Source organism: Jaculus jaculus, chromosome 3 (assembly GCF_020740685.1).
Source record: "Jaculus jaculus isolate mJacJac1 chromosome 3, mJacJac1.mat.Y.cur, whole genome shotgun sequence".
In the NCBI taxonomy this organism is placed as follows: domain Eukaryota; kingdom Metazoa; phylum Chordata; class Mammalia; order Rodentia; family Dipodidae; genus Jaculus; species Jaculus jaculus.
The window spans coordinates 72355945-72379934 of NC_059104.1; the positions used below are offsets into that span (position 1 = coordinate 72355945).

The 23990-nt window shown below is 36.9% G+C and overlaps 1 protein-coding gene across 1 annotated transcript in view; it reads right to left on the reverse strand.

Annotated features, from left to right (window-relative positions):
* Nucleotides 1-2326: 2326 nt before the first annotated feature.
* The window catches only part of Pspc1 (paraspeckle component 1), a 79019-nt gene continuing 57355 nt past the window's right edge, over nt 2327-23990 (reverse strand). The window contains exons 7-9 of the mRNA XM_004665889.2: nt 8923-8980; nt 5415-5584; nt 2327-3181 (exon numbers count right to left, since the gene is read on the reverse strand). Of these exons, the coding sequence (XP_004665946.1) occupies nt 2996-3181; nt 5415-5584; nt 8923-8980 (414 nt within the window). The 3' untranslated portion in view covers nt 2327-2995. The remainder of the gene's footprint in view (nt 3182-5414; nt 5585-8922; nt 8981-23990) is intronic.

The window sequence follows — 23990 nt, forward strand, 5'->3', positions numbered from 1 at the left end:
AACTGCCCTTTATTACTGACCAGTCATTCACATTGACACTTAGCAATTATCATGAATTTTTCATGTTAAGTATCAACTAACTAAAATACTCAACAAGCATTCCTGAATAAACTATAAACAGTAAAACAGTAATACATTTAGTTTAAGAAACAAGAAACAATTCTACTGTCCTTGCTGATAATTCCCATTGCTATTAAATGCCAGTTATAGCTAAGATAATTCTAATATATTTTTAAAAGCAAACATTTAACTGCTTGGCACTGAGTAGAGACTATGAATAGGAAAGTCCAAAATCCTCAAAGAATAAGCTGAGATGTACAGAATATAGGCAAACCAAAAAAAAGTAAAACCTGCATCTGTCAAGAAGAAAATCAAAACCACATTATATTTTAAACAAAAGCAAGAAATTCTAACAAAACAGAATGAAACAATTAGAAAAAAAAGGAAAATAGATGCTCTTTTTTTTTATATATATTCACTACAGTTAGCATATGAAACCTGAAAATCCTGCAAGACTTATATTTCATATAAGACACAAAAGAAAAGCTATATTATAATATTAAAATTGTATTTCATATTAACTTTTTCTGGAAAGAATTATGATACTACATATGATAACTCTATACTTATTTAGAAAACTAAATTTCCTCTTTTCATTTTTTGGGAAGGTGCAGGGGTTGAGGTAGCATCTCACTCTAGCCCAGGCTGACCTGGAATTCACTATGTAGCCTCAGGATGCCCTTGAACTCATGGTGAGCCTCCTACCTCTGCCTACCAAGTGCTAGGATTAAAGGCATGCGCGGCCAATTTTCTCTTTTCTATCTACTAATTTTAAGTAAATGATATATGAAAATCGTCCTTTGTATATTAATTCACAAGTAAAAATAAGTTAGCAGCCATAAAATTGCTTAGCTATACAAAATCACTAACAACTGAGTATCTAAGAGTTCACAGATGCTCCACTTGACTGTCACTCAGAAATTGTCAGTTCCTGGGAATAACTTGGTTAAGTACTGGAACAAGATTTCCTTGATGCCAGGGAAAAGCTGTGTAGAACTCTGTTCTTGGAGCCAGAGTTGAGCCCAGGCACTACGATGTTCAGGAAATTAAGACAACTCTTGTGCACTGCCTTTCAAATATTTTTGAACGAATGATTATAAAATTATAGCCTTGGCAAATGTAGCTTGGTATCAACATCAAAGGATCAAGTTTCTCCCAATCTTAATTCATGTTTAATTGAAATATAAAGCTAAAAATTGTAAGAATATTTTTACTAAAACACAAATGTTGGGACAGACACAACTGCAAACAAATATTACTGAAAATTTATAATTAACAACTCCTCACACCCAAAATGTCACAATTAAACCAAATTCTACTCACCATCACCTTATACTCTGAATATTATTTTACAATATCAAAATCATGTTTGCAAGGAATTACCAATAAAAAGCTTCTGAACACTGCAAATCTTAAGGAAATAATTCTACCCACACTGCTGTTAAAATGAAACATGAAATAATATATGAAAAATTACCTAATACAAAAGTATATGCTTTATAATCAATTGCTTAAATGCAAGATTTTAAATTAACTAAAGCCATCTTTCCAAAATATGTCTTTCATCAAAAGCAGAAAGCCCAGGACTATTTACATACTACCTACTTAGAAACAGCTCATTACTTTTCAGAAAAATATTTTGTAAAAATCACAACAAATTAACACAATCAAATTTTATGTAACAAATATGAACAATGATCACTGAATAATCAATTAAACATGTTAAATGAGACTACTTATATATGTACAATTTTATGTAAACATGATCATCATACAAGTATTTAAGTATAACTATGTTTTGGAAAATTAACATGGTAAAAGCAATTTCTCCCAAGAATTAAAAATTAAAATTCAAAACAGGCATGTGATAGAAGAACCTCATCAGATGTCAATGACCCTACTATTCTGAAGTAGATTCTTTGCTTTGAAAAATCACTAACTGAACTGTATTCTATGAGAGGTAGGGGTAAGAAACAGATAAATTTTACTGGAGAGACCTAACTAGTAGGTGAATATTTTCAAAACTGCAGAGTCAACCTATCCTAATAATACTTCCTGTAACTAACAGTCATCAATAGTCTCAAGAAATGATTATGAATCACACAGGAAATCTTCCTTTACCAGTCCAACAGCACTGTTTGATTTTTAACACTAACTTTAGAGTAACAAATGTGTAAAATGTAGATAATGACACCAAATAAATAGCAGAGATTAAAACCAAATATTTTATAAGCAAAAGAGATTTGCCTTCAAACAGTTTTTTTTTTCAAGATTCAAATCATTTATTTGAAAAAAATCAGCACAGGAACAAAGATAGCCTTAATAACCCCTCTCAGAATATATGAATATTGAGAATCTAAATAAAATATAAGCAAACAACTCAAATTTTACACAATCAATGACTTATACAAATTAAATGTCCATGCCTCCCACCCCCAAATATACTACTCTATTTACCCTTTACTGACATTAGCTTTACTAAACTTCTAATTTCAGGGCTACTTGAACAAACTGAAAAGCAAAATCATTTTTAATTTTAAATGGCTGGTATTAGCTAAAACAACCGAACTATATTTTTATGGCCACAGCAAGTTTTGTAAGACCATAAGGGAACCACTAATAACATTTTTAAATTAACCAAAACTGATTTCTTTATTAAGATTAAGTAACTACATAGGTTTCACAGTATTGTGGCATAGTTATTTATACTTAACTAAAGTCACAAACATTTTAACATTCACAAATGATGAGCATCATCATCACTAATCTATAATCTACAAAGCTTAAAAGTAAAGAAAAATACAAAGACCTCAAATTTTACAAAAGAAAAGTTTTTAAGTCTACATACATTAACAACAAACCATTTCTTCCAGTTAACAGGTGTAAAGGCATACCATTGAAACTTTTTTCTAAATAGTCAGGAATGAAAGAATGCTTAGTATCTCCGACGCTTATTAGGACCTTCGAAGCTGCCCCCTTGACTTCCTCTACCAAATCCACCAGGACCACCACTTACAGGACCTACACCACTCATTGGTGCTTGTGGGGTTTCAGAACCTGTTCTAGTCCCCATAGGTGAGCCCATCTGGGATGGTGGTCCTTGGGGAAACCTATCATTGTGCTATGTTGCCACATAATAAATATCAAGTCCATTTGGAACACGCCAAATATAAGTGACAAGAAAAATTGGCACAATCCCAAGTGGTGGTGTCATGAAGTTCAGCAGAAAGTCCAGCAGAATCAGGATCACACATAGAAGGAAGAAAGGAGCAATTTAATTAGTTGCTGTTTTAAAAACCATCATCATAATAAGCAGCATCTGAAGATTTACAAATTACTAAGCTATGCACCAATTTCACGAAAAAAAGTCCCGATTCTGACATAAGCAAATGCCAACTTAAGCCTAATCAGTATAGAATACTGCTCTGATCCCCCTTCAAAAAGTTTGTATTACAAGAAATCGTGCTGTAAAACTAAAATACTATTTCTTTTGAGACAGAGTCTCTCCATGTAGCCCAGGCTGGCCTCCAACTCACAATCCTCTTGCCTCTGAGGGCTTTGCCTCCCAACTGCTGGGATTATAAAGCCTTTGCCACCATGCCTGGTTAGAAAAATACTTTTCAAAAACAGAAGAAAACTAGGAGCAGTATCCAATTCTGTTTCAAAAAGTAAGCATTCTACAAATATTGACACTTTAAACAACAAACGAGAGAATTATGATTTCAATGTAGACATTCATAAGGTATTTTCATATAAAGACTAGGATTAAGAAAATGTGATTTAATTTTAAAAATGATATTTAACACCAGGAAGTACTAAAAGCACACTGAACATCTGAATCATGTACTTTATAAAACTTTACAACATAATAACACATGTTAATCTCAAGAGATGAATCCTTAAGTGTGGGTACAAATAAACCCCCAAGGATGTTATTTAAATAAAGTTTACAGTTTCAAGGAAAGGGTAAAAACAGGACAGTTAAAGTTGTCTATGTGACTAATAATTATATGCTGAAATAAAAACTTAACCAAAATAATGTGTTTCAGACATCTGCTATAAAAATCCAACTTTAATGAAGAAACAAATATACCAATTATATTATCTATCACCTGTTAATAACAGAACTTGTAAAACTGCTTCTTTACCTGGACAAACAACTGCTTTAAAAATTTCCAACTACTAATGTGTCCATTTTTTTAATTCTTAAAATATTTGAAGCAAATAAAATTTTTTAAAAACTGTGCATTCCTCAATTCTAAGATGCATAATGTCTATCTTTTAAAAGTTCTCTAGAAGATCGTGGATATACACAAATGACAGCATGTGTGAATTTAATAGGTAGTGTTCTTTCTTCCTTAAGGAGCAATGGCGCCTTAACACCTTAACCGGTTATGATAGTCCCAAAAACAAATTGCCTTTTCAAAATGTACAAATATTTTTTTTTTGTTGTTGTGTGTGGTTTCTCAAGGTAGGGTCTTACTCTAGCTCAGGCTGACCTGGGATTCACTATGTAGTCTCAAGTTGGTCTCGAACTCAAGGCGATCCTCCTACCTCTGCCTCCCAAGTGCTGCGATTAAAGGCATGTGCCACCACACGCAGCAAGTATTTTTCCTTTTTAAAGTGACTATTACAAAAAGGACATGAGAAAATGTTTCCCTAGTAAGCCTCAGGAAATAACAAAAGATATGTTTATATAATGTTTTACCCAAAGATATCTTCACACTCTCAGATCAAGACGAAAAAAAATTAGCTACTTTTAAAATTTAGAAATAAATGTAATTAGTAATGCTGTGGAAAGAATAGAGCAGTGTAAGTTTAAAATATACACACACACGCACGTACACATTCCCCCCTCAAAAACACCCAGATAGTTAATGTTAATTATTCTGCACTGAAATGCTTTGAAATAACTCATGCCAAGTGATCTTTTTCATCAAAATTGCTTACTGAAAAGGGTGTTTTCACTTATATTGGAGTTTTGTCTCCAAAAAAGGTAACAGAGTCCACAGAGGATTAAAAAAAAGCCACAACCACAAAATATTTAGGCATTACACTGAATGCTGGTAAAAGACAGATACAAATTAAATACTGAGATATAACTACAATGATGTGTGTGTCTGCTATATACTGAGGTGTCAAAGCAGGCCATGGATGGTAATCCTAGTTGTTGGGTATCTTAAAACTTGTCTCACAAAAATCAAAACTTAATTTCACAAAGTTACATTTTCTGCACTGGCTATTCATTTCTACTGCCAAAGCAAATGATGCCAAATTATATTAAGTGTGAAGTTATCTTTGGGGCAGAAGTATAGTTACTTACTATAATCAAAATAATTTTTATGATACATTACCACTGCTCCATTATCTGGCATCATTGGAGTTCCCATATTTGCAGCTCCTTCTGGTCCCATGGCAGGACCAGGACCCATTGGTGGGCCAGGAATAGTTCCTCTGTTGTTCATATTCATACCCATCATTGGAGGAGGACCTTGGTTACCAGCAGGTGCTGGGCTAAACGCATCTATGTAAAACAATCTGTACTTAGAGCTGTCCTATCTTAGTTTAGTAAACATTAAAATTTTTACAAAACTTATGCAATCTATACACAAAGACTATTATCAAAATAATTGCCCTTCCTTTAGAATAAAACACTAAATTATATAAAATGCAACATTACCACTAAAGTAGAATTTTCATCACTAAAACAAAAGCAAAAGGAACAGGCGGACTATCAACTATTTTTAGGACAATGGAGACTACAAATTTCAAAATTTTAACAGCAGTATCTCATATGGCTTACTTTTAAAGTAAATAATCACTACTAATCTTAAAGACATCTTACCAGTCTTAATGAATAACAAAAGCATTAACACATACTTATTTTTCTAAAGTCATAGCTTAAAAATCAGCATATAAATAGGTTAAATTGCAAGACAGGAAACCATTCCCTGGAATATACACAAAGATGGCAAGATGTTAATCTCTTGACTTTTATATATTTAGTAAATATCTTGCAAAATTTTGAAAGATTGCTTTTCAATTTCATACTAAATATATAATCTAGAGACAAAAAATTAACACAACTAACTATGACTGTTTTAAAAAATAATTATACTGAAATAAAGATAAAATTATTTTGTAGACTTTTTTGAGATGCAAAATTCTAGAATCAGATACACTTCAAGTCATCCATCTATATCAAATTAATCACAGTAGTGTTTAAGGTGTAATTCTATGTCTCAATACAAAATATTTAGGTATTTGATCTTATTTTCCTTTTGTTAAGTGCTTACATTTGCTTATCATTAAAACTTAATAACAAAGACTGATGTAAACTTGGGGTTTCTTCTATTATTTCACTACATAGGTCAATTTTCTGATACTCAATTATTCAAGAATACATTATAAAGTATAAGCAGCTTTCATTAAACTCACCACTGAATACTTAAGGTAGCCAAATATGACAGGTCAGTTTAAGGAGCTGGTGAAAGAAAGAAGTCATACTCCCTACTAATCCATGATGTTGGAAACGAGCAAATTCAAATAAGGAATAATTTCCTTAATCCCAACATATTCTTGCTGACAGATCTACACTATTTATCAAGAATATTTCCATTTTGCCAGTATCTACAAGGCCTTTTATTTCACACTGCCTACTCTTTTTAAGGAGAGTGACAGTCTTCTTACCAGGCCAAAACCTCACAATCTCCTGACTTAACCTCCCCAGTGCTGGTATGGTATTTCACGTATGAACCACTACACCAAGCTCTTTTTCTTTGATAGGGCATAACTGCTAACCTCACCTTGTGAATTTGAACAATAACTATACAACTCCAAGTATATAAAATATTCTCAATGATTAGAAAGTGACCTAGAGTTCTATTTTAAGTATTACATCTTCTACCTGCATAGCTATAAACTAATTTTTAAAGACCGAAGAAATGGTGGTGTTAACAGGTATACATGCTGGCAATACAACAGAAAAATATGCTGCTACATTCTATCAATCAATATAACATGTGTTTGTACTGGTATGGTTCAAGCCCAGGTATCTGACCTAAACTATGCACTACCACTGAGCTACGACCCTAGCTTCATCAATATAACCTGATGGGCTCTGACAGTTTTACTCACTTAACAACTCAATCAAACAAATCCAGTAACCCATTAAGCCTCACACTGACTGAAGACTAAATAAACGGACGGAACTTTAAGTACTGAAATGTCTATTGTGGGTTTCCGGTGAACAGGATGTCATAAAAATTTTAAGTTCTCTTGAATTTCTAACTAAGGAATATAATGGCATATTCTCATAAAGTTGCTAATCAAGCAAAAAGAATACTCTTAGATCTCTGCATTATCAGACATTGCTTTAAATTTTATACCAATTCAAAGGTTGGTTCTGATGTTAACAACAATCTTTTTTAAAAAAATTTTTTTGGGGGGGCATCAAGGTAGGGTCTCACTAAAGCCCAGACTGACCTGGAATTTACTATGTAGTCTCAGGCTGGACTCAAACTTACAGTGACCCTCTTCCTACCTCTGCCTCCTGAGTTCTGAGATTAAAGGCATGTGTCAGCATACCAAGCATTAACAACAAGCTAATGACTGTAATTGTCTTTGAAATTATCTACAATTAAGTTGACTTTAAAAATCATATCTTACGGACTGCAGAGGTGGCTTAGTGGTTAAGGCACTTGCCTGCAAAGCCAAAGGATCCCAGTTCAATTCCCCAGGATCCACATAAACCAGATGCACGTGTCTGGAGTTTGTTAGCAGTGGCTGGAGGCTCTGGTGCGCCCATTGTCTTTCTTTCTATCTGCATTTCTTTCTCACTCTCTCAAATATGTAAATAAAAAAATTTATATTAAAAAAAATCATATCTTACATACTATTCCAGAACTTATTCTGAAAAGGACATATAATGAAATACTCTTCCATTTATATATGAACTATGTTTCAACTCAAAATCTTGCTTCACTATTTCATGTATCCATGTACTACCTCCATGATCAGGTTAGATGGAAAAGGGCCTTATTTTAGGCTACATTTGCTAAGTCAATGCTTGTTGGTAGCTAAGAAAAGTGACCAAATATATGGTAATAAATGACACTACATTTTTTGATTAACAGAGTCAAAGAATTGTTATCAGACTTTTTTTAAAGGTTGACCATGGGAAATGCTCATTTACACATTGTTGTTTTCCACATTCCAAATTTTAAGTTTTATTTCATACTCTACGATATTTCATACATTATTCCCTGAGTTTATTTACTTAATGCAACTTTCCATGACAAACAAGCTATACAAACCAATCAATAGCAATGTTGCTATGTTGGTATTTTCTTAAAAATTGTACATTTACTCTAAAGACATACAAGACACCACAGTTCCCCAACAAATCAAAGAAGACACCAAAGGGCATACTGCAGCTAAGGAAAATCATTGAATATTCATTAATGTAAAAAAGTTTCAAATATGTAAAATTTAAAATAGAAATTTATAAAATGCTTTAAACTCATTTAAAAAACATAAAACAGAAAGTACCAATTTCCAACATAAAAACTAAAGTATGACAGCAATGGATTACATTGTACAGTGACTCTACTTGTTTCATGATGTATCATAATTTAATTTATAGGTTTCTTTAATTAAAACTATCAAAGTAAACCTCAACTGTCAAATTTTCTTTATAAACATGCATTTTTAACATTAATGTATTTTATTCTGGTTTAGTAAATACAGTACTTCAGAAGTACTGGTTCCATCTTTTAATTCCACAGGTATATAGATACCACAAACAGCATATACAGTCCCCAAAAGAGTAAGTAAGTTAAGTCTTTTGCTTCAAATCCCTACCTCCCATGCTTATTGCTCCACGGGGACCCATATCACCCATTCTCATTTCCTGTTCTCTCTGTAAGTAAACATAGTTGTCACAGTCAACCTATTGATCTTATGACTTTATATCTCCCATCCAAAATAAAATTTTAAAAAGTTTGGATATTACTTTCCCATAACTTTTTTTATAATTTCCAACAATAGACACACACACACACACACACACACACACACTTCAGCCTCCCAGAATACATTGTAAGTGCTTTTTTTTTAACACTCAACTTATATAAAATTAGATTATGAATGAGCCAGGTTATATATAAAATCTACTGCAAATTATATTTATTTTAAATTTTGAGCAAGGGGGAGAGAATGCGCCAGGGCTTTCAGCTGCTGTGAACGAACTCCAGGTGTGTGCACCCCCTTGTGCACATGTGCAACACTGTGCGCTTGCATCACTGTGTGTCTGGCTTACATGGGACCTAGAGATTCGAACATGAGTTCTTAGGCTTCACAGGCAAGCATCTTAACCGCTAAGACATCTCTTCAGCCCCACAGATTATTTCTAATGCTGTTAAAAAAGAGAGACACATGCCTAGATCTTCAGGTAAAGGAAAGTCTAGCAATAATAATTAGGGCCAATTATTTTCTTCCTCCAAAATCAATGAAGCCTTAAAAAAGTTACAGGCAATTTCACTATCTAAAAACTACAAATGATTCTTGTATTTTTTTCTTTTTTTTTTTGGGGGGGGGGTCCAAGGTAGGGTTTCACTCTAGTCCAGGCTGACCTGGAATTCACTATGTAGTCTCAGGGTGGTCTTGAATTCACGATCCTCCCACCTCTGCCTCCCAAGTGCTGGGAATAAAGGCATGCGCCACCACACCTGGCTTGGTTCTTGCACTTAAAAAAAAATTCTACTTATTTGTAAGCAGAGAGAGATAGAAAGATAGAGAGAAAAGAGAGAGAATGGGTGTGCCAGGGCCTCCAGCCACTGCAAACAAACTCCAGATGCATGTGCCATTTTGTGTATCTGACTTTATGTGGGTATTGGGGAATTGAACTCAGGTTATCATCAGCCTTTGCAGGCAAGCACCTTAACTACTAAGCTATCACTACAGCCATGATTCTTGCACTTTTATTTAACTACCCAAGCATTATTCTACCAACGACCTATAAATACACCACCAAAGTCTTCATTGTATGCAAGTATTCATTAAAAGCTTTAAATAATATTGCTTTCATTTAAATGAACAGTGGTTTTACTTTAAAACCTAAACAGGTGTCAAGTTTGAAGCAATGCATTATAACTAACTGTAACACAACAAATCACACAAAATTTCAAAACTATTGGAATTCTACTACAGAAAACTACTTAGAAGAACAGAGAATTAAATTCAAGGAAACCTCTAGGTGAAATTACTCTGTAATATTCAAATTGCAATTTCCACTTACATTTCATGACTACTTCAACTCTCAAACAAATATGTCAAATGTAATAAACTATAAAAAAATATTCCGAGATGTAGCCGGGTGTAGTGACGCACACCTTTAATCCCAGCACTTGGGAGGCAGAGGTAGGAGGATCACTGTGAGTTCGAGGCCACCCTAAGACTACGTAGTTAATTCCAGGTCACCCTGGGCCAGAGTGAGACCCGACCTCGAAAAACAGAAACAAACAAACATTCTAAGATGAAATATTTCAATTTAATGAAAGCATAATTGTTCTTATTTAAAAATACATTTATTAATATCTACATGTTCATTTAAGATTTATTATATATTCACACAACAGTATACAAAATTGGAAATGAAGGACATTGAAAGCCTATGGTAGAAACAAAAATGGTATTAAGCACTAAGTGATTCCTTTAAAAGATTCTGAAAGTGGCTGGACATGAATACAGCAGGTGATACATCATTCCTTTAGCACATGTAGTTTTTATTTTATTTTTTTATTGAGAGAAGGAAAGAGAGAGAGAATGGGTACACCAGGGCTTGTAGCCAGTGCAAACAAACTCCAGATGCATGCACTACCATGTGTCATCTGGCTATCGTGGGTACTGGGGAACCTAACCGAGGTCCTTTGGCTTTGTAGGCAAGCACCTTAACCACTAAGCCATCTCTCCAGCCTAGCACATATAGTTTATGTTGGGATCCTCTAGCCTGGAAAAAGTGGTGGGGGGATCAAGATCTTGCTCATCTAACCTAGAGATATACCCTAAGAAATGAAATGCTTTATGACATTTAAAAGATAATTACTTAGTACCCATATAAACTAGATACACAAGGTGGAGCCTGTGTCTGGAGTTCGTTTACATTGGCTAGAGGTCCTGGCATGTCCCATTCTATCTGCCTCTTTCTCTCAAATAAATAAACAAATAAAGTTTTTAAAAAGGAAATTTAAATTCATATTTCTAAAAGCTATTTTTCAATGTTTCTAAAATAATTTTTATTACCACTCTCAAAGAAATAAACCAAACTACTATTTCCTCATTACTACTAAAAACCTACTCACAGGGATGGTTCAATGATTAAGGTGTTTGCATGCAAAGTCTAAGGACCTAGATTTGATTCCCCAGTATCCATGTATAACAAGATGCATAAAGTGGCTTATGTATTTGAAGTTGGTGTAGAGGCCCTGGGGCACCCATTCTCATTCTCAGTCTCTCTCTCTCTCCTTGTAAATAGAATGCTTTGCTTAAAAAAAAAAAGAAAAAAGAAAAAAGAAATCCAACCGTAAAGAATAATAGTGACAAGCTGGTTACATTCTGGCATGACAGAGTAAAATATACAAGTCTATCATGACTTGGGAGGAAATAATAATCTGATATGCATTTTTGCTTTAGGACTTGCCATTACTTTGAAAAGTTAGGAATACAATGTTTAACTACAGATAAAAGGTAATTATTAAATTTTACAGCTTAATTTTCAATATTCAAATGTTCCTTATATACCCTTAGTATTTTTTTCTTTTTTTGAGGAAGGATTTCACTCTAGTACAGGCTGACCTGGAATTCACTATGTAGTCTCAGGGTGGCCTCGAACTCACAGTGATCCTCCTACCTCTGCCACCCAAGTGATGGGATTAAAGGTGTATGCCACCATACCTAGCCTTTTTTTAAAAAAAATTAAATTCATTTTTATCATCAAGAGATTTTCATGGAGTGGAAATAGGGGCAGAAATAGAAGAATGGGGAGAGGGAGAGAATTTGTGATTTTCATGAGAAACATTAAATTGAAGAAAATTAATTATGTTTTAAGGAAACAACACAAATGGCAGTAACATTTTCTCTGATGCTACATTACAAATTGGTTTAAGCTAAAAGCACTTTATTAGATGGGATATGGGATAATCAGAATGTTTTAGAATATACCATGCTGGGCTGTAGAGATGGTTTAGCGGTTAAGGCACTTGTCTGCAAAGCCAAAGGACCCAGGTTTGATTCCCCAGGACTCACGCAAGCAAGATGAACAAGGTGGCACATGTATCTGAAGTTCTTTTGCAGTGACTAGAGGCCCTGGTGTGTCCATTCTTTCTCTCTCTCTCAAAATCAAATAAAAACAAGAATATATCATACTAATGAAGCATACTACTACTATACAAACTGACAATTTATGTTGTGGATTATAGTACTTTCACTGTATATATTTGTATTTAACAATGTTAGCAGTTTTTTTAAGGTAATGCACAGAATGCTGTTTTGCACAATTTTATGTTTTCTTTTGGGTTTTTTATTTTTATTTTTTGGTTCTTGTTTTTGAGGTAGGGTCTCACTCTAAGCCCAGCTGACCTGGAATTCACTTATGTGGTCTCAAGGTGGCCTCAAACTCACAGCAATTCTCCTACCCCTGCCTCCTGAGTGCTGGGATTAAAGGCGTGTGTCACCACACCTGACTTTATGTTATATTTGAGAAAAAATATAATGTATAATTTGATGACTGATCACTGTATGACAATTTTGAGAGTTAAAAGGAGTTTTCAGCTCAGTATGGTAGTTCATGTCTACAATACCAACACTCTGAGGACTGCGATAGTATCAAGGTCAGCCTGGGCTAGAGATCCTACCCCCCCTCACACACACATACAAAAAAGTAAAGTTTTTAGTTCCCTGCTCATATCTTCAAGTTGCCATTTACTTTTTAGAAATAGTTACATATGTAAAATGCAAAAAAAGAAAAGATGACTATTAGGTTAATTTTATAAACTGAAATTAAAATAGCATGGAGCATGGTATTTATGTACCTAATAGAATCACTTAAGTTTCACAACTATGTGTCTACCTTTACTTCTCTTATGAATCTTCTTGTGTGTGTGGTGCTGGCAATCCACTCGAGGCCTTGAACATGTTAGGCAGGAGAGCTCTACCATGAAGCTATAACCTAAGGCATAAAATGGTTTTTTTCCCCCTCTCTCTCTCTACACACATACATACACACACTCCCTCCCTCCCTCCCTCTCTCTCTCTCTTTTGGTTTGTTTTGAGGTAGGGTTTCACTCTAGCTCAAGCTGGCCTAGAATTCACTATGTAGTCATCCTCCTACCTCTGCCTCCTGAGTGCTGGGATTAAAGGCATGGCACCACCATGCCCGGCTAAATGTTTCAATATTTTAAAGTTAATACCAGTATATGATATTTTCTTAAAACAAGTATTAATCGTGCTGATGGTTTATGCCGAAAAATTATTTGTAAACAACATCTCAAGATTTCAGTGCAATAAAATACAGCTATGATGAAAATTCATTTCAAGCAAGTACCTTTAAGCACTGAACCACCTTCCCTATCTCCATCAAGTTATACAGAGCTATTAAATAACTTCCTTGGGGTAATACAAATAGTAAATTATTGAGCTAACCTGAAAATTTTAATAGAATTATTAAAATACCTTCATTCCACAAAATTCCTAACAGTAAAAACCTTAAAAAATTATTTTTTTCCAGCATTTTATTTATGAGAGAAAGAAAGAGGCAAATAGACACCAGGGCCTCTAGCCACTGCAAACAAACTCCAGATGCAAGGACCACCTTGTGCATCTGGCTTTGTGTAGGCACTGGGGAATCAAACCTGGGTCTTTAGGCTTCTTAGGCAACTGCCTTAACCACTGAGCTATCTCTCTAGGCCCAAAATGAAGATTTTTAACTTAAAATTTATAAGACTATGTACCTTTTCATGAAAAGAAACAAATTAACAGATTACCAGAAGGAAACCATGTATATAGCTCTTTCCCATAACCAGGTGTAAAGGCACATATCTGGTAATAAAAGAGTATTAAGAGTCCCCAAGACCCTTTCAGAAAGTACACAAACTCACAAAAATTATTATTTTGGTTTTTTTGAGGTAGGGCCTTACTGTAGTCCAGGCAGGCCTGGAATTCACTATGTAGTCTTAGGCTGGCCTTGAACTCACAGCAATCCTCCCACCTCAGCTTCCCAAGTGCTGGGACTAAAGGTATGTACCACCATGTCCAAAAGAGACAGATGGGGGGAGGGAGCACAGGGGAATGGGTGAGCCCAGGTCTTCTAGTCAGGCAAATGAACTTGACCCATGTACCACTTTGTGCATCTGGCTTTCTGTGGGTACTGGGAAATCAAACTGTTGTTAGGCTTTATGGGCAAGCTCCTTAACTGTTGAGCTATTTCTCTAGCCCTATCTTTATTATTATTATTTTAAATGTTTTCAATTATTTGCAAAGAGAGAAGGAGAGGGGCTTACCAGGGCCTCTCTCAGATGAACTCCAGATGCAGGAGCCACTTTGTGCATCTGGCTTTGTATGGGTAGAGTGTGGAATCAAACCCAGACCATCAGCCTTAGAAGGCAAGCACCTTAACTGCTAAGCCATCTCTCCAGCCACAAATTCTGTTTTCTTAACAGTAAGTTATAAGCAATGGTTGGGGAAAATCCTGGTATTTCAGCATAAATCAGGGTACTTGTACCCAGCTTTTATTTATTTTATTTATTTCTTTTTGGTTTTTCGAGGTAGGGTCTCACTCTAGCTCAGGCTGACCTGAAATTCACTCTGTAGTCTCAGGGTGGCCTTGAACTCACGATGATCCTCCTACATCTGCCTCCAAGTGCTGGGATTAAAGGCGTGTGCCACCATGCCCAGCCCCAGCTTTTATTCATAATTATTATTTTCATGAGATTATGTTTACCTTAATATATTCAAATATATGATACTTGTACAACTTAACATATTCAAATATATAGCAAAATGACTGATTTGGAGGCTAGAGAGATGGCTTAGCAGTTAAGGTGTTTGCCTATAAAGCCAAAGGACCCAGTTTAGACTCCCCGGACCCAAATTAGTCAGATGCACAAGGGAGCGCATGTCTGGAGTTCATTTGTAGTGGCTGGAGGCCCTGGGGCGCCCATTATCTCTCTCCCTCTCTCTCAAATACACACACATACACACAAAATAAAATACACTAAACAGGGATGCAGAGATGGCTTAGTGGTTAAGTGCTTGCCTGTGAAGCCTAAGGACCCTGGTTCAAGGCTCAGTTCCCCAGGACCCATGTTAGCCAGATGCACAAGGGGGTGCACACATCTGGAGTTCGTTTGCAGTGGCTGGAAGCCCTGGTACACCCATTCTCTTTCTCTCTCTGCCTGTTGCTCTCAAATAAATAAATAAAATAAACAAAAAAATTTTTTTAAATACACTAACATTTAGATGATATACTTAAGTCAGTGCGTCAACAGTTGATAATGTTAGACTTTTACATAATGCATTAGTAAAAGAAACTCAAAGTTCAAGACAGATAAATGTGCTTTAATATAAAGGTACTTTTTTTCTGGTTGAGGTAGGGTCTTATTCTAGCCCAGGCTGACCTGGAATTCACTATGCACTCTCAGGGTGGCCTTGAATTCCAGGCCATCCTACTACCTCTACTTCTGGAGTGCTGAGATTAAAGGCGTGTGCCACCATGTCAGACCCCCAAAGGTACTTTTTAAAAGACACTAGGGCTGGGGAGATAGCTCAACTGTTGCTTAAGACACTACCCCTTAAGTACTATTGTAGTATCAAAAAACATACAAAATTAGTTTTAAAAGTTACTACTTTTATTGTGTTACTTGTTACTTGTATGTGCAAGAAAGTATTTCTTCATGGATCTTTTCAAATTGATGGAATACAAAAACAATTCTTTTAATATAGCAGAATATTAACCAAATTTAACTTCAGATGTGTGCGCCCCCTCATGCATCTGGCTTACATGGATATGGGGGAAATGTACCTGGGTCCTTAGGCTTCGCAGGCAAGTGTAAATGCCTCAACATTAACTTAAAACTGCTGACAAGATACATTCAAACATTTTAACCCAAAAAAAAAGTGTACTCTTAACCACCACAATAAACATTATTGTCTAGGAATCATTGTGTTTTTATGTTCATGTTTTAAAAGAGAAAATACTAAAAACAATGACTCAGAATATTTAAATACATATGCATACAAACAATTTATGACATATTTTACAGAAAATAACAAATTCTGTCCAGTAACAAGATTAACTATTGATCAATAAATAACCCTAAAAATAAATTTTCTAATATAAATGACAGCTAATGTTTAAATGTACATTATGGCTAATGGGATCCTTTTTTCTTCTTAGTAGGAAAGAACAGTAAGATTATTACATCACTAAACAGCCATGAGAAACCAAATCCAGTATTACAATATTAAATAGAATAAAAAATTTTAAGAGATCGGGCCTCTGACAAGAAATTATTCAGTCAGGAAAAAATTACTGATACACTGCAAAGTGTGAATGGAGCCATCAGTGAGTGAAGAGGTTTTATGGTGGGATGGAGGATGACAGAACATGTCATACACAATTAGAAGGGGGAAATATTGAAGGAGGAAAAGTTTAAGCAGGTATGGGAATTAGGGAGAGGAAAGGGCGGGGAGAAAGTTAACCTTAACTAAGCATGTATGAAAAAGAATCAAGGAATCCTTCAACTTTCTAAAGTCATTTGAAAATATAACTAAAAGGGGCTGGGCGTAGTGGCACACTGCTTTAATCCCAGCACTAGGGAGGCTAAAGTAGGAAGATCACTGAGTTCAAGCCATCCTGCGGCTACATAGCAAATTCCAGGTCACCCTGGGCTAGAGTGAGGCTCTACCTCAAAAGAATAACAACAACAGCAACTACACACACACACACACACACACACACACACACACACACACACACACACGGGAAATGGCTCAGCAATTAAAGATACTTGGTTATCTGATGGCCTGGGTACCCTGGCATCCAGACATTAAAAGTGGCATTCATTTGCAGTGGCAAGAGACCCTGGTGTACCCAACACACATACATATGCACATGTACACACACAAATGAGTAATATAAAACATATACATCTAATTAAAAAGGGCTTGGGGGCTGGAGAGATGGCTTAGCAGTTAAGCGCTTGCCTGTGAAGCCTAAGGACCCCGGTTCTAGGCTCGGTTCCCCAGGTCCCACGTTAGCCAGATGCACAAGGGGGCGCACGCGTCTGGAGTTCGTTTTCAGAGGCTGGAAGCCCTGGCTCGCCCATTCTCTCTCTTCCTGGCTCGGTTCCCCAGGTCCCACGTTAGCCAGATGCACAAGGGGGCGCACGCGTCTGGAGTTCGTTTTCAGAGGCTGGAAGCCCTGGCGCGCCCATTCTCTCTCTCTTCCTCTATCTGTCTTTCTCTCTGTGTCTGTCGCTCACAAACAAACAAACAAACAAACAAACAAACAAACAAACAAACAAACAAACAAATAGGCTTGGAAGCTGGGGAGATGGCTCAGCAGCTGGACTGGAGGTGCTTACTTGCAAGGCCAGCTAGCCTTCCTCAATTCCCCTATCACTTGTGTAATCAGGAAAAAAAAAAAGCGGCACATCTGGCATTCTGTTTGCAGTGGCAAGAGATCTGGTATGCTCATGTTTCATTCACATTCACACATATGCAATTCAGTATTTTTAAAATTATTTGGGGGGGCGGGAGCTGGAGAAATACCTTAGCAGTTAAGGCACTTTCCTATGAACTGAAGGACCCACGTTCAATTCCCCAGTCAAGCCAGATGCACAAGGTGGTACATATGTATATGTGCCTTAAGTTCATTTGCAGTAACTGAAGGCTCTGGCATGTCCATTTTTTCTCTTGATCTCTCAAATAAATAAATACATTAAAACTTTTTTTCTTAATTAAAAGTTTAAAGGCTGGAAAGATGGCTCAGTTGTTGGAGGTGCTTGCTTGCAAAGCCTGAAGGTCTGGGTTCAATTCCTCAGTACCCAAGTAGAGACAGATAGACAAAATGATACATGCATCTGAAGTTCATTTGCAGTGGCATGAGGCTCTGGTGTGTCCATACATTCTATGTCTGCCTCTTTCTGTCTCTCTCTCGCTCCCTCAAAAAATAAATATAAGTAGCTGGGCATGGTGGCACACACCTTCAATCCCAGCACTCAGGAGGCAGGAGGATGGCCATGAGTTTGAGGCCACCCTGAGACTAGAGTGAATTCCAGGTCACCCTGGACTAGAGTGAGACCCTACCTTGAAAATCCGAAAGACAAATAAAATAAATAAAAGTGTTTTTCCTGGGATACAGTGAAGTTCTACCTCAAAAAATGAATAAACAAATAAATAAAAAGTGTCTTTAATAATATTTACTGACTTGTGAGGAGAGTGTGCACGCACAAAGAAACTCCAGATACATGTACCACTTTGTGCATGTGGCTTTATGTGGGCACTGGGGAATCAAACCTGAGCCACCAGGCTTTGCAAGCAAGCACCTTTAACTGCTGAGCAATCCCTCCAACCTAAATATACATACATATACATATATATATTTAGTATTTTATTTTTGTTATTTATGAGAGAGAGAGAGAGAAAATGGGTTAAGGTGCTTACCTGCAAAGTATAAGGACCCAGATTTAATTCCCCAGTACCCATGTAAGCCAGATGCACGAGGTGGTGCATGCATCTGGAGTTCATTTGCAGTGACTAGAGGCCCTGGCACTCCCATTCTTTGTCTCTCTCTCTCTAAAACTGAGGGGAAAAAAAAACATGAAGAGGTGGCTCTATGGTTAAAGCCTGCTGGCCAGGATTCAATTCCCCAGTAACCATAAGGCCAGATGCACTAACGGCACATGCACTTAAGAGTTCGTTTGTAGCAGCAAGAGGTATAGTCATTTTCTCTCAAAATAAACTTTAATGTAATCTTCTTACCTCCAGCTACTGCAAATGAACTCCAGACACATGTGCCACCTTGTGCCTCTGGCCTACGTGGGTACTGGAGCGAACCTGGATCCTTAGGCTCCAAAGGCAAGCGCTTTAATGGCTAAGCCATCTCTCCAGGCCTCAAAATAAAATTTAAAAAATAAATAAAGTTTGAATTAAAGCACCTGGTATTAGTGTGTAATGCTGTTCCCTGAAAACATAGGTTATTAAATAAAAATCCTAGTGCCAGGGTGGACTACATCCCCCAAGTTGTTGGACAAGGAATCTCTTGAGGCCTCCATAACAACAAAGGCTTTTTACCACTGCATTTGGTTGTGCACTATAACTAGAAGGTGACCCAATTGCTGAAGACAGTAAAAACTTTGGGCACAGGACACAAAGAAATCAAGCTAGAACTGAGCTAAAGGGTTCCTCCTTCATGGCTAACTTTCAAAGTGGCACAAGGTGCTATGCGGAATGCTGGGAGAACCTGTGTGCTTCCTTAACAACAACAAAAAAAGTGCAAGAGTGCCATGACTGTTGTGGGGATACTCAACTACTGGTCATAATTCTCCTGAGGAGCAAATGGCAGATAATGGCTCCCTGAGAGGGAGAGACATTTTCTTCAGTGGTATAGTCATTGGTGAGTTGTCCATACTCCTGTGAATAAACCTGCACCCATGTGCATAAATTCAACCCCAATTAAACTTATGTAACAAAAACTAATCAAGTAGAGGATCTACTAGTTGGGAAAGGGAAGAGGTTCAGTGAGAGTGGGACAGTGACAAAAGGGAAGAGTAGGTTATGAAGAATGAATATGATCAAACTACATTATATATGTGCATGAAATTATCAAATAAAAATAAAGATATTAAAGAGCATGCCATTAGAATATTATTATCATTATTTTAACTCTGGCCCAGACTGACCTGGAATTCACTGCAATCTTCCTAGATCTGCCTTCCAATTGCCACCATGCCTGGCAGGAGATCATATACATACATACATACATATATATATCCTACCTTAAGTATATTTATCTAAGTATGTATGTACACACACACACACATTTTACATATATATATATATATATATATATATATATTTTTTTTTTTTTAAAGTAGGATCTCACTCTAGCCCAAGCTAACCTGAAATTCACTATGTAGTCTCAGGCTGGCCTTGAACTCACAGTGATTCCTTCTTGGCAATCACTATGCCTGAGCCTCTCAAGTACTGGCATTAGAGGCATGAGCAAACCATACCTGGCTAAACTTAACATTTTTAAAACAAGATTTTTTTTTTGGTTTTTTTGTTTTTCGAGGTAGGGTCTCACTCTAGCCCAGGCTGACCTGGAATTCACTATGGAGTCTCAGGGTGGCCTCAAACTTATGGCAATCCTCCTACCTCTGCCTCCTGAGTGCTGGGATTAAAGGCATGCACCACCACACCCAGCAAAACAAGATTTTACTTATTTATTAGAGATAAGACAGAGATATAGAAAAGTATAGATGTGTCAGGGCCTCCTCCCACTGTAAACCAACTCCAGACACAGGCATGCATACATCACTTTGTGCATCTGGCTTTATGCTGGTAGTGGGGAATTGAACCCAGGTTGCCAGGCTTTACAATCAAATACCTTTAACCACTGAGCCATCTCTCCACAGCCCAATTTAACACTTTTAAACTTAACACGTTAAAAAAAATGAAATTCTTGGGCTAGAGAGATGGCTTAGCGGTTAATCGCTTGCCTGTGAAGCCTAAGGACCCCGGTTCAAGGCTCGGTTCCCCAGGTCCCACATTAGCCAGATGCACAAGGGGGCACACACGTCTGGAGTTCGTTTGCAGAGGCTGCAAGCCCTGGCGCACCCATTCTCTCTCTCTTCCTCTATCTGTCTTTCTCTGTGTCTGTTGCTCTCAAATAAATAAATAATTAAAAAGATATTTTAAAAAATTAAATTCTTTATTTGAGAGAGAAAGAGGTAGATAGAGAGAGGGAAAGAGAGACATAAGATAAGAGAATGGTTGCACCAGGGCCTGAAGCTACTGCAAATGCATGTGCCACCTTGTGCATCTGGCTTATGTGGGTCCTGGGGAATTGAACCTGGGTCCTTTGGCTTTGCAGGCAAGTGCCTCAACTAAGCCATCTGTCCAGCCCAAACTTACCACTTAAAAAATTTTTTTGGGGGGGCTGGAAAGATGGCTTAGCGGTTAAGCGCTCGCCTGTGAAGCCTAAGGACCCCAGTTCGAGGCTCGGTTCCCCAGGTCCCACGTTAGCCAGATGCACAAGGCGGCGCACGCGTCTGGAGTTCGTTTGCAGAGGCTGGAAGCCCTGGCATGCCCATTCTCTCTCTCTCTATCTGTCTTTCTCTCTGTGTCTGTCGCTCTCAAATATATATAAATAAGAAATGAACAAAAAAATTTAAAAAAAATTTTTTTTACATTTATTTATTTATTTATTTGACAGAGAGAAGGAGGGAGAACGAGAAAGAGAGGAGTGTGCTAAAGCCTCCAGCCACTGCAAACAAGCTCCAGATGCATGCGCCCCCTTGTGTATCTGGCTAACGTGGGTCCTGGGGAATCGAACCTGAGTCCTTTGGCTATTGCAGGCAAACACCTTAACTGCTAAGCCATCCCTCCAGCCCCCAAACTTAACCCTTTTAATTCAAGTAATTAAAAACAACTTGTGAAACACTGAAGTCACAACTAGAAATGGAAATAGAAAATATCAAATAAAAACAATCACTTGTTTGTAAAAATGTTACATTTATTTATTAGCAAGCAGAAAAAGAAAGGGAGGGAGGGAGAGAAAGGGCACACCTAGGCCTCTAGCCTCTGCAAACTCCAGATGCATGTGTGACATTGTGCATCTAGTTTTATGTGGGTACTGGGGAATCAAACCTAGGCTGTTAAGTTTGCAGGTATGTGGCTTAACCACTGAGCCCAGCCCTACAACAAATTCTTTTTTTTAAATTTTTTATTTTTTGAGGTAGGGTCTCACTCTAGCCCAGGCTGACCTGGAATTCACTATGGAGTCTCAGGGTGGCCTCGAACTCACAGCGATCCTCCTACCTCTGTCTCCCAAGTGCTGGGATTAATGGCGTGCACCACCACGCCCAGCAACAAATTCTTAATACATATGACCTTGACTTTTCAACCCTCAATTGAAATACACTTATTTCAAAATAATCATCACCCATAAATACTGGGGAAAATATTTTAGTTTTATGATTGTTAAAATGAAAGTTTGCAGCACATACCTTGGGTATGATATCTAGCCTCTCCTGAAAAAGAAGATTTTTGTTTTTCAAGGTAGGGGCTCACTCTAGCCCAGGTTGACCTGGAATTCACTATGGAGTCTCAGGGTGGCCTCGAACTCATGGTGATCCTCCTACCTCTGCCTCCTGAGTGCTGGGATTAAAGGCGTGCGCCACCATGCCCGGCTTGAAAAAGAAGCTTTTCATGTTTTTATTTCAATCAGCAATTATAACTTAGTTTGTAAATTAATTGTAAAATATATTGGTTCCTTGTTCAATCAGAAATCAAGGAAAAATGAAGTAAAAGTGATTCAAATGAAACATGTACCTCAAATTCATCCAATACTACATTTTTTTGTTTGTTTGTTTGTTTTGTTTTTCTGAGGTAGGGTCTAGCTCTAGCTCAGGCTGACCTGAAATTCACTATGTAGTCTCAGGGTGACCTCTAACTCACAGCAATCCTCCTACCTATGCCTCCCAAGTGCTGGGATTAAAGACATGTGCCACCATGCCTGACTTCAATATTACATTTTTAAAGGCCTGCTTCAGGATACAAATAGATTATTCTAAAGCTACTGTTAAAATTCAATTCAAAATTTAGCAAAGTTAATAACTGCTCTTATATGGCAGTTTTTAATTACTGAATTTTATTTATTTATTTATTTATTTATTTATTTGAGAGAAAGAGGAAGGCAAAGAATGAACTCCAGATATATGTACTACCTTATGCATTTGCCTTATATTGAACCTGGGTCCTTAGGCTTCGCAGACAAGCATCTTAACGGCTAAGCCATCTTTCCAGGCCACTATATCGCAGCTTTGAAGGATTATATTTAATATAATATACAATCTAGCATGCTTCAAGAGACAAAAGACATTTTACTAAAAATAATATTTAAATACATTAAGCCAAGAATTTTATTCAATTTTTATAACTTTTATTTGTTAGAGAGAGAGAGAGAGAGAGAGAGAGAGAGGCATGCACAGATCGAGAATGGGCACACCAGGGCTTCTGGCTGCTGCACACAAACTCCAGATGCATACACCATCACCTTGTGCATCTGGCTTATGTGGGTCCTAGGGAATTGAACCTGGATCCTTTGGCTTTGAAGGCAAGCACCTTAACCACTAAGCCATCTCTCCAGCCCAAGAATTTTATTTACTTATTTTTTTGTTTCTTTTTTCTGAGGTAGGGTCTCACTCTAGCCCAGGCATGTGCCACCAAACCAGAACTAAGAATTTTATTTTTAATGCATATATCTGAAAACATATTCATGATTATAACTTTCAACTGCCATGGCAAATCTCTTAAGAAGGTGCTTAGTTTTGTTTTACTTGAAAGAATTTTTATTAGGCGGGCGTGGTGGCACACACCTTTAATCCCAGCACTTGGGAGTCAGAGGTAGAGGTAGGGGGATCGCTGTGAGTAGTGTGTTCCAGGTCAGCCTGAGCTACAGTGAGCCGCAATCTCAGAAAACCAAAAATAAATAAATAAATAAATAAATAAATCACAAATTCCATAAATATAGGCAATATACCATGATTATAATCCCCTCCCAACATTCCCCTTTGTCTCTCTCCAAACCCTTCCACTGAATTCCCTGCTTCTTTCCAATGTGTTTTCCTTTTTGGTTGTAGCTGTTTTTT